Source organism: Crinia signifera, chromosome 6, assembly GCF_055691185.1.
Source record: "Crinia signifera chromosome 6, ASM5569118v1, whole genome shotgun sequence".
In the NCBI taxonomy this organism is placed as follows: Eukaryota; Metazoa; Chordata; class Amphibia; order Anura; family Myobatrachidae; genus Crinia; species Crinia signifera.
In genome coordinates this window covers 70603864-70616322 of record NC_139222.1, presented here as the reverse complement: position 1 = coordinate 70616322, position 12459 = coordinate 70603864, and the positions used below count along the sequence as shown (strand labels likewise).

General features: G+C 43.2%; 1 protein-coding gene across 8 annotated transcripts in view; it reads right to left on the bottom strand.

Moving 5' to 3' along the window:
• Nucleotides 1–12459, bottom strand: part of ZMIZ1 (zinc finger MIZ-type containing 1) — a 293441-nt gene that overhangs the window by 65141 nt on the left and 215841 nt on the right. For 5 of the 8 annotated variants that reach the window (XM_083146266.1, XM_083146270.1, XM_083146269.1 and 2 more), the window contains 3 exons: nucleotides 8826–8940; nucleotides 1326–1439; nucleotides 739–844 (listed from right to left, as the gene is read on the bottom strand). In XM_083146266.1, the coding sequence (XP_083002392.1) occupies nucleotides 739–844; nucleotides 1326–1439; nucleotides 8826–8885 (280 nt within the window). In that variant the 5' untranslated portion in view covers nucleotides 8886–8940. Of the gene's footprint in view, nucleotides 1–738; nucleotides 845–1325; nucleotides 1440–8825; nucleotides 8941–12459 lie in introns of those variants that run through there. The other 3 variants (XM_083146262.1, XM_083146263.1, XM_083146264.1) reach the window with 1 other exon arrangement.

Here is a 12459-nt window from a genome sequence, read left to right as displayed (position 1 = left end):
GATGAGAAAGTCTATTTAACCCACAGAAAACTGAAAAGGTTTGTGGTGACATCTGGACACAGGTGCTTGTATCAGGAACATACTGTAGGGGTAAATTTACTATAAGTTCTAAACATGAAAAGAGACGGTGTCACCCATCGCAACCAATCCGATTCGGTCTATCATTTTCTTGAATGCAATAGCGAAATTATAAGACCGTGATAAACAGCCAGCCAATCAGCTCCTACTTGCTATGCCACAGGCTGTGTTGGAAAAATGTCAGGCAGGAGCTGATTGGCTGGGTGTTTATCACTCTCCATTTGATCACTTTTGAAGCTTAGTGCATCTGGCCCAGAATCTGACTGGTTGCTTTTTAGAACCATTAGTAAATCTACCTCCTAGACGACGTGAATAAAATTCTTAATTACAAACCAGGAAACATTAAATGGAAAGCGTATAGTGATATCACCCTGAAGCGCATTCTTCAGGATACTTCCGTGCATTAAACCATCAGCACTGTCTGAGCCTGTTAGGATAACCACCTAAATGCAACACCGTAATAGCCTATATCCGTGAAGGGTCATTTTACTAAAGGGTTAAGACACAATGCAGCTCTGGCAGGTAACGACCATAGTAAACGGTTGCTAAGCAACAATGTGCAAATAATATACAGTACAGGTCTTGGCTTGAGCAGAGCACTCAGCAGATGATCTCACGTTTGACAAAAAAAAAAGTTAATATTAATTGATTGCTTCCTACCAGCTGATTTAGGAGTGAACTTGTCTCTGTTGGCCGCGCATACAGCAAGTAGCCTGTATCCGAGGTCCAGGTCAAAGCCTTGCTGTGCTGCTACTCTGCTGACCACCTGTAAGGAGGAGGAGACATCTTAATACAACATTTAGCATGGCTTTTTGTGATCTGCTCACACAATTCTGCAGATGAAACCACAGCAAATCATGCAACCTCAATAAATGAGTCGGACTGCCAAATCATGACAGCTATTATAAGGATCCCCGGCTTATAAACTCTAAAAACCAAAACAAATGAGTGCAAACCTTTCATCAGACCATCAGATTAAGACTTGAGATCCTGTGGTAGGTTTGATCTTCTCATAATAAAAAGGGGTCTGCTTACAATGTAATATCAACACTCAATATATTATACAATACAATACAATACAATACTCAATATATTTACTCAATCAATAATGTGGGCTAATAATCACAGGCAATCTTCATTAAACAGGGATCGATAATCTGGAGCCAACTAGACCTGTTCACGTAAATTCATCTGACAAGCTAAAGAATAAGGACATAAGGGGTAGATGACTGGGTCAAGGAACATACCGTTAAACAGCCCATGAGGCTCTGTTCGAAGGGTCTCTGAAAAGCTCGAGGGTCCCCACACCAATCCAAGAGCTCTGTAGCAGCATTGTGGAAGTTTGCTGGGTTCTGTAAGTGCTAGAAGGGACACAGACACAGGAAAGAATGAGCAAAAGCAATACAGAGGGCTGAGCAGTGTATGCAGCATGTCCACATATAATGCAGGTATCTATTAGGACGCTCAAACTTCCATGTAGACTTTGTAACTTTGAATCAACATTGAAAGTTGCATTTTCATTTAAAACCGTTGTTCCCCTTAGTAGAGTCAGAGAAACAGGTTTCCCTGGTGTTCCTCTATTTTGGAGGCGAACGCCTGAAAGCTGGAGGTTTATATTACAATGTGTAAGAGGGAAAAGACCAATATGAAGCTACAATCTGTAACTTGTTACATGGTTGTGCGATCGCACCCCTTTACCGCATCGCCACACTTCCGGTTTTCAGTAGTGGCTGTGTGACAAACCACGGAAGCAGACCTCGGGTCTCTACAGACCCGGGTAGGAAGTGTTTAAGGCAGTGATGGCTAACCTTGACACGCCAGCTGTTGTTGAATTACACATCCCAGCATGCCCTGCATCAGTTTTAGCACAGCCAAATAGTAAAACTGCAGCAGGGCATGCTGGGATGTGTAGTTCGACAACAGCTGGAGTGTCAAGGTTAGCCATCACTGGTTTAAGGAGCAATTCATGTAACTAAACCTTTTTAAAAACAAATTTGCAAATCAGTTTGTGTTTACAACAGGAATAACAGTGGATGTGGCCCAAGCTAGCCACTCATTTAACACATACATGAAGAGCACAACATTAAGGTGATTAGTTACAAATGATTACCTTCAAAACGTGTCACTTATTTTATTTGCAGCTTTTGGACTAGTTTTGCAGGGAAATACTTAGCAGAACAGTTTGAGAACAGTTGTAAATGCAGATTTTCAGAATAAGTCAAAGCTCAGACCTCGCTTCCTCCGAGCATCATTGGAATGATTAGAAAATGGTTGTTCATCTATAGTCCTCATCCAACCTGATGGACGTCAAATAATACAGCAAAGAAGAATGGGCGAAAATTGCAGCGTCCAGATGCTGAAAGCTGGTAGAGACTTACCGAGATACACTCACAGCTGTGCTGCAGCAAAAGAGGCTTCTACCAAGTGTTAGAGAAAACAGAGGTGATTGTATGCACACAAGCGGCAGTACGTTATAAAGGAAACCATTTTGGTTTCTTGATTTAAGAAAATAAGAAAAAATGCCAGGGCTAGTGGGTGGGGGAGAACTTCTATGTAAGCATATTTTATATTGCAAGCTTTTGTGAACTTTGGACTACATCTTTTTTCAAGCCTTGATACAGTATATATATATATATATATATATATATATATATATATAACATAGGAGTAGATGGGCCTGATGTATCAAAGTCTGAGATCGGCGGCCGCAAGGAAAGCCGGAAGAATTCTGCTGTTTATTTAAAGGGGCAATCATTTAAAAAACATGGTTTGCCCCTGTAAAAAAATGTCAGGGCCAAGCTGTCATCTCTCATGGCCACCGAGTTCTGACTCCATTACTTCCGCCCGATACATTTAGTAGTTAACATCTGAACACGTTTACATCAGTTCTGTCTCTTAAAGTCCTTGGGTTATCTGTGGGGAGATTTTCAAACCTTCCAAAGAGTCGAGACTTTGCCCATGTCAACCAATAAGATTCTAGAAATGATTTATCTAGTACAGTCTATAAAATCATAACTGGAATCTGACTGGTTGGTATGATATGGTTCTCCGGTGAGAACACTGGACTGCTGGATATCAATCAATGGTGAATAGGGACGCACGGGAACGCGCATCCCTATTGCTATGGCTCCTACACACGGAGTGATGTAGGGACGTTTTATATGCAATCTAATCACTTAGAAAATGCCCTAATATCGCCACATGTGTAGGCCCCATTGAATTTTCCAGGAGGTAATGGTTTAGGCCGATCCCCACCCAACTAGAACAGGAAATGCTGTGGGGTGGGGTTTAGAACAAAAGCAGGACATGTGAGATAAATGAAGGCACGTGAGCAGATGAATCGTAGTAGTAACCTTTATAATGGCAATAACTCATTAGGTGATTATACAATGGTATAGTAACGGATGCCTAGCTCTCCCAATCCGTCTTATAACACTACAAACACACCATGTAACACTCTGCGGAGTATGAACGCTGATAACGACTGTCTGATGCACAGTCTGCCCTTTTCCTAGATGACTCAAAATCCCATGACCTAATCACTGACACGTTCATTTTTTTTTTTTACCTGCACGACAATAATATTACTTGTATGTCTGTGAAATCTCTTTAATGTTAAGCGGCCTACACATGGGGAGATTTGTTGAGTGCTCAACAAATGCTAGATTGCTCAGAAAGATCGCTCAGCACACAGCAATGTGTCAGCACTGTGTGCTGAGCGACCTGCCAGGGCCAGTGTTCTCCGGTGAGCACATTGGCCCTGATGGGCGATTAATAAGATTCATCCATTATGCTGGATATTAATCACCGGGCGATAGCGGCTCATGTAGTCGTACATCGCTATCACTATGGCCCCTACACCCAGAGCGATTTCGGGGCATTTTCTATGCAGGTCTTCACTGCGAGTACCCTTGGAGACTTGTATAGTTTCTGTGGCGCTTAGGGGGGGGGGGGGGGGGCGGCATGTGCTTCCTGGGAGTCCCCATGCAAATGGGGGTGGCTACTAGCCTTCCGTAGTGGGCAGCTGACGTCACTGGATGGCGCTAATCTAAGGCACCAGGGAGTGACTTAGATTAGCGAGAGCTTCAGAAATCATTAAATGGTTGGTGACCATTGAATGATTTTGGGCACCCATGCAAGGCTGCGAATGGATGTATATGCAAATCATCCATTCGAAGCACTGCAGGGAAGCGTCAGATAGTGTGTGTGTGTGTGTGTGTGTGTGTGTGTGGGGGGGGGGGCCTCGGCCGTACAGTGGCAGGGTTACAAGGCTCGCAAAGCAGCAAACTACCGCTGTTTTGCGAGCCAACCAGAATGAGGGATTTAGTGCAAAGTCCCGCCAAAATGAACGATTTTATTCCAAACTTTTAAAACAACGCAGAATATATTTATATTGTCTGTAGCCATATTAGGCTTCAAACGGCCAATCATAAGGCTGAACGGAGTTAAAGCGAAACCAATGCGTTCCTATCCACTATTTGCTTTGTCAACGACTGTATCTATTTGTTGGTATAAAATCACTATTTCCAAGCGCTCAGAATGTATTGGTCACTTTCATCTGACCTAGCAGGTTATGTTTCTGAAACACAATGCCAAGCCTTACCCTGTGACTCTGATTTAGGAGAGAAATGCAGCGATTTTACAAAACGGTTTAGAAAATGTTACAGAAAACACTCTTCCTATACAGAATATCATTTTTCATTCGACACCACATGCGCCAGGTTCACTGACAGATATATTGTAAAACGCACAACTCTCACAAGCCAGCGACTGACAACTCCCCAACCAGACACTGACGTCATTTCATCCAATTACACTAAATCTGCTGGGAGAGCACAGGTCCAGTACATGAGCAATGCGTCTACCCAGTTATTGTTGTCAGACACAAACACCACATAATCACAGATGCATGATGTACAAAATCTGCCCAACCCCGGCACAGTACAACAATAAAACAGGTATACCAAGAGTAAAACTATTCCAATATGTGGAAAGGCAAAGCACAGTACAAGTGCTGTAACAAGTGTACAAAAAAACAACAGTATAAGGTTAAAATGTAATAGCCTGCAAGTTCAACGGCCATACGGGATGCCGGTCGCATAGGGGGCGATTCTGTGGGTGCTCAAGGGCCCGAGCACCCACAGGAATTAATGAGCACCCTCATGCCCGTAACGACGGGCCACTGTATTTGCTTGTTGAGCCTTTCAACAGGCTTGAGCACCCACCAGCAAAAACATAAATCGGCACCTCTGGCCGGTTGAACTCGGGTGTTATTTTAAAAAGGCAATCGTTTACAAGGCAAAACCATGCCTTGCAAATGATTGCCCCTTTAAAAAAAATGTCAGAGTTCGACTGGCATCCCGCACAGCTGCCAAACTCGGAGACTATTACATTTGACTCCGTGTGTGGTTCCGCTTATACTCGCTGCTCTATGATATTACCAAATCCCTTATCCTTGCGCAGCTAATTCGTGTTATCCCATAAGTCGGGGGATAAATACCCATAGCTATTGGTTAACACATTTGCGGCACCTGTAATAGAATAGCCTCAGGCCGACCAATTCATCCGCACTAATTGAATCTGGCTCAAATGTAATACGTTGTTGGTTGTGGATGGACACAATAGACTGCCATACTGTGCGCTCCATAAATTACATTATTAGTGTGTGGTGACTGCTACACTTGCTAAAACTATGGGTGTTACTCTGGTTGATTCGCAAGGCTGCAAATTCGCAGTCTTGCAAATCCACCAAACCCCACCTGCCGAATGTCCGCCCACCCTTCGCAGCGCAGGTTCGCCCGCACAGGCTGTGAATGGATGTTTAGCATAAACATCCATTCGTATGCCGCAGGTAACCTCCCACATCTTTCGATGGTTGCCAACCATCGAAAGTTGTGGAAGGTACACGCATATAAAAGTGACTTTCAAGTCACTTCCATATGCGTGCACGCTGGGTCAGATATGGGCGGGCAGCTGACATCCATTCAGCGTAGCTTGGACAAAACGCACCAATCCTTCCAGTAACTTGGATGAAATTATACATAGAAATATGTATCTATATGGAACATGTGTTTAGGCTTGGGCCCTATCCTCATGATATGTGTTATAGTCTGCAAATATTCAAAAATACCAAAAATATCCTATCTGCAAAATACTCCTGGTCCCAAGCATTTTGGATATTGGAGACAGAATTAACACAGGCTCAGTTATCTATAATATATTTGGGTACTTATGTATTATCTGGGCTGCCGATTTTTTGATTGTATGCCTTCACTTAAGGCATACAATCAGATGCGATGCGATATCGCATCGCATACGACCATATCGCATGCGATGCGATGACCCGATTTTTCCATAGGATTCAATGTTAAAATGGACTGAGTCCATTTTAACATGGAATTCAATGGGAAAAGGGGTCCTTTTCATACCCCTACTATCCAAGTGGGCATGCAGTTGGATAGAAACCTGTGGCGAGCGTAGCAAGCCACCGAGCCCGAAGCGTGGCGAGCGGACGGTATTCTGTGCCCCCTCGCGGAGCTCGCTACGCTTGCCACAGGTTTATATCCAACTCCATGCCCACTTGGATAGTAGGGGTATGAAAAGGACCCCTTTTCCCATTGAATTCCATGTTAAAATGGACTCAGTCCATTTTAACATTGAATCCTATGGAAAAATCGGGTCCATCGCATCGCATGCGATATGGTCGGATGCGATGCGATGGACCCGATTTCAAAATCGGCAGCCCAGTTAGTACATAAGTACCTATATTTGTCTAGTGTCCGTGTGACTACGAAACACTGCCATCTGTTAGCAGCAAGTGAAACTACATCTACTAGCTTTCGAAGCATTAGCTTTGAGCGGGCTTACTAGTATGAAATGATCTATAAAGTCAGCACACAAGAAATTGAGCTGTTTGTAGATAAAATGTGGGGGTTTAACTGGTGATACTCTCAATATTATCTACACGACTGCAGACAGATAAACCCTCTGCCATTATGTGGGACTGTAATACTTAGATCTGGGATAGTGCCCATCTCCCCATGTACAGATGTAGCCTGGCTCATCCTTGCAGGGGGTGGCGATTCTACAGCCATCCCCCGCCAGCAGCCGGCTACCGCCAGGGCGCACGAGACGATCGCGTGCCCCGTGGCAATGAAGCTTGGTGGGGGTCCCCGCTGCTTTCCCCGCCATCGCCACCGGTCCCCCTCGCCGCCCCCCCCCCCAACCAGGGCAGCGTCTCCCTGAAGCGGAGATGGACTGGGAGACGCTGCCCAGCCGCCATTATACTGGGACGCACGCGCGTCCCAGTCTCTATCGCCGGCGCTCGCCAGTGAAAGGGATCTGGCGAGCGCCGGCCAAGGATGAGCCCGGCTCCATCTGTAGTATTGTCTGCACATGCATAGTGCTTAGCATTAGTCCTTTTTTAACCCTTTGTGCGCCAACATCCCTGTGAGAGAATTGCTAATTATCCGCTAAAGAAATGTTAGCATCACTCACATTTGTTATATAAATTCAAATAAAAAAAATGTGTAAAAAAAGATTGTATCTCCTATATAAGGTAAACATTACAAGTCATTATGATGCATAGAAATGTTTGCATGGCAATTTTGCTGAATTCACTTGGCCCTCAAAGGGTTAACAGAGGCCAAAAACCTCTTCTTAAGGTGATAGTCATGTTTGTGAAAACGTGTTATCATATGATATCTATCTATATTATTTATTTCCAGTTATTTATATAGCGCACGCATATTCTGCAGCGCTTTAAGAGGATATTTGTCCATTCACATCAGTCCCTGCCCCAAGGAGCTTACAATCTATATTCTCTACCACATGTACACGCACACACAGACATTCTAGGGTTAATATTGTTAGGAGCCAATTAACCTACAAGTATATTTTTGGGATTGTGGGAGAAAACCGGAGTATCCGCAGGAATGCCGCGCAAGCACGGGGAGAATATACAAACTAACAAGACAAGCAATTGCAAGCCATTTTGTTAAGGCCACTTTACATAGTACAAACAATAGTATGTTTTTTTTTTCTTTTTTCCTTTCCAACCAGCATCTTTCAGCAAATGAGCTACATATGTGACCACAGAGCGGTGGCTACAACTTAAGCACCCAAATAGAAAGATATCAATTAGCTCGCGCTGAATCAATTTCTATAGTGGTAGTTCTTTTTCCAATGGTACATGGATCACCAAAATAGAATAAAAAGGTATATATAGTGAAGTACAGTTTATATATATATAAAAACATCAATAATAAAACAATTCTGTATAATTCATCACATCAACATGGCAGTGGTATGTGTTGATGTGATGAATTATATGGAATTGTTTTAAGATTGATGTTTTTATATATTGTGATTAAACTGTACTTCACTATATATACCTTTTTATTCTATTTTGGTGATCCATGGACCGTTGGAAAAATAACTACCACTTTAGAAATTGATTCAGCGCAAGGTAAGTGATATCTTTGAAATCCTTTCTATTTGTATGTCTATCTTTGGTGGAGGTTTTGGGGGAAACTTCACATTCTTAGAAGTCACCTGCTCAGCGGCTCAGCAGGCGCACTCATAGCCGAATACACCTACTCTTTTTGTTGCATACAACTTAAGCACCGATTCCACATGGAATTTTGCCCTGCATGGAACTCCGTTCACCCAATACAATGTGTGATTGGTATACAGTGTGTGTGTGTGTGTGTGTGTGTGTGTGTGTGAGAATATCTGATACGACCTACCTGTTTTATGCACTGCAGACGGTCATTAGTCTGCTGTATGTGCCTATCCATAGAGTTCATTATGACTATGTCCGCTCAGCTTCTTCTACCTGAAAGCCATGAAAGGTTCTCAAATCTACAAGAGAAAGAAAGAAAGACATGGTTACTTGTTTCCTAGAATGCGAATGCACAATCAGATCATGATTAAAACAGAAATAAGATGAGTTAAAAGCAAATACTTTTCTTTTTACTATACAATAATTAAGTAGATCAATAGACAACAGATTTTCCTGCAAACTGTGCCGAGATCCAGTAAAGTTTTGGGGAAACCCGTACGCTTGTGGGTGTGAATATGCAGGATTTCCAGTCCCATATAGATCTATTTGGCAGCAGGGCAGGTGATCTGGATTAAGGTATGCCATTTCCAAGTAGGTTATAACCTAATTTTGGATAAGAATAGCAATAAACACTTTAAAAATTCTCAATTGCACTCCCCCATTGTCAATATCAATGGGGGAGTGCAGTGGTCGGAAGTCTTGGGCAATCTGCTGGAGCCATGTTTGTGTTATCGGGGTTTTTATCGCATTTTCGTATGCACTTACAGCCCGTATGCCGGGGTACCGCTGCGGGGTTATCGCAACAAAATGGCAATGCCCTATAGAAGCCTACAGGCGTCTCCCTGCAGCATGTGTGAGGGATCCTTCACAGATCTCTCTCCCAGCATGCCCCGTGGCACAAAGTACAGCTCTTATCGCAAGAGCTGCCCCTTGCGTTAATAATCACAAATGTTAGTGCATATGCGATTATCATGGATGCGATAGTTGGTCCGCGGATGTTAGAGCATCTGCCCCTAATTTGGAAATGTTCCAGCCGTGTTAGGGCGCTGTGAAGGTGATGGTGATTTAGGCAATGGAATGTAAACATTTCATTTAAGTTACTATGTGTTCTAAGTGTTACTCTAGGTCTATTACATTGTGCTTCAACAGATAGGAGTGCTCTTACACCATCAGCCGCGTGTAGGATGCTGTCACTATGAGCATTCCCAGTGCATTGTGCCAGGCTGTTCCAAGTACTAACAGGACTTTCTCCTGACTCCTGGGGATTGCTTACCCTTGCTGCCCACTGTAAATCCTTCTCCAAGTAAAAGATAATATATCAATCTGCCAGCAACTTCACATTTTTTCATTCCTGACATTAATGAATGGCTTAAACAGTGAGCCATCATTGTTGAACATGAGCCTCCAGATCCCACACTAACATAATCTTATATACCTCCACAGAGCCAAATCATTTACTACTACAGCATAAACAGTGTATGCAATTTTTTTATTTGGCATGTAGGGTATATGCAACTAAGCTTAAGCATATTTCTTGAACGCTATTAACGAAAACGGTTTAACCCTTCACCATCTTGTAAACAAACAAAACTCAAAACAAAACGGTATTAGGTGTTGTTGCCATGGAGACAGGAAGCCTGCACGTGAGGACGTGGGGAATAAACCTACGGTCGAAAGTACCAATATTCAGTTTACTACCAGTTTTATAGCTATACTAACACAACACAAAAAGGGAAAAGTAAAACAGTTTTTGTTACTACTGTAGTTTTAAATACATTTAGATCCTTTGGAGAAAGGGATTCATAAAATCCACCCTAGAAATTAGGTATTGATCCTTTTGTTCATGACACAAGACATTTTAATGGACATACCATACAACTTAAAAATGTAGCCTTTAAACCAATTTTCTTTTGATTTTAACGGTTTGCAATATAGTTTTAATATCTAAAGTTATGTGATCTGAACAGATTCCAACCACTTTCCTTTTCTATTGTGTAGGAGGGGACTTGTCCACTTCCTAGTCATCTTCTCCCTAAATGATTTACAGCGTTTCGATTCAATCATCTATTACAATGGTGTACCCCTACAAGACAGAACTGGAGAAAATCCAAAGAAGAGCGACAAAGCTAATAAAGGGAATGGAGAATTTAAGCTATGAAGACAGATTGAACAAATTGAGATTTTTTACGCTACAGAGGAGACGTTTAAGGGGGGACATGCTTAACATGTACAAATATATCAGGGGCCAATATAAGGAACTGTTAGGCGACCTTTTTTTCTATAAGGAAGGACTCTAGGACACGAGGGCATGAGAATAGATTAGAGGAAATAAGATTTCATTCCCTTCGAACAGTGGTTCCCAACCCTGGTCCTCAAGTACCCCCAACAGTGCACGTTTTCCAGGTCACCTGGCAGGTGCAGTCATTATTCAGGCACATTTGAAAAGATCCACAGGTGGAGCTACCGTATTTATCGGCATATAACACGCACTTTTTTCCCCCTGAAAACAGGGGGAAAAGATGGGTGCGTGTTATACGCCGATATGCGTGCTATACGGCGGTAAATACACCCGACGGTACCTGTATTATATAATAGGTGCGCGCCAGTGGTGTCCAGGTGTGCACCACTGGCGCAGCACCTCTACCCCATACCTCCGATCAGCTCCAGCCCAGTCCCCCAGTCCCCCCCTGTCCCTGTGCTCCGGCGATCGGAGCTTCCCCGATCCCCCCGGCCCGCCTGTCACTTTACAGTGACGTCGGCGGCAGGCTCGGGTAATGTCGGCCAGGCTTGGGGGGACTCGGAAGCGCTCAGGCACCCGAGTCCTCCCGAGCCGCGAACATCCCCCAGCCTGCCGCCGACGTCACTGCTAAATGTGACAGGCGGCTAGGAAGGGGGAGAGAGGCAGCAGGTGCTGGTGCTGGCTGAAGACCACCGGGGGGCATATGGCAGTTGGCATCCACCTATGTACTGGTGTTGGGTCTTGTTGAGTTATGTCATCCTGCGATAGTCCTAGGACAGTGCAACTCACTCTGCACAGTCATAAAGCTAAGACCAAGCCAAAAGGAATCTTCAGGCTAGACATACATTATGCTCTTACAGGTAGAGAAAGATAATTGAGCAAGCTCAGTACCATGGGAGCGGAGGCGAGGGGGGGGCGGGCTGCTTCTAACCTTTGAGTTACCCTGAGTTACCCTTAATTTGCTTCAAAGTTTTTATTTAGAAATTTAACTTTTTTTCCTGAGATTTCCCTTTTAAAATGAAGGTGCGTGTTATACGCCTGTGCGTGTTATACGCCGATAAATACGGTAATTATAGCACTTCTGTGTGGAGACCTGCAAAACATGCACTGTTGGTGTACTTGAGGACTAGGGTTGGGAACCACTGCCTTAGAAGGAAAAACATTTTTACGGTCAGGGAAGCAAAACTGTGGAACTACAACATCTATTGGTTAAAAACATCCAGGGGTACGAACAATAATCATAATCTGTTTTTAAAGATATCATAATACACTACGTATAACAAGGGATGAAGCTAATTGATCATACTCGCTAAAACCAAGGTTGAACTCGATGGACGCGAGTCTTTATTCAGCCTTAACTACTCTGTAACTATGTAACTATGTAAGAGAATACATGTCTTCTTTTTCAAGTTTGAATCGCATTACAGTATTTCACAGAACAACGTAGGTCAAGGTATAACTGATTGAACATATTAAGACAGAATTATGTGTCTTTTGTCCCGCTATAAATCAAGGAAATGTATTATCACATCAAAGTACAAGTACAGAGAGTATTATAGTGGTATATAATGGTTTTTAT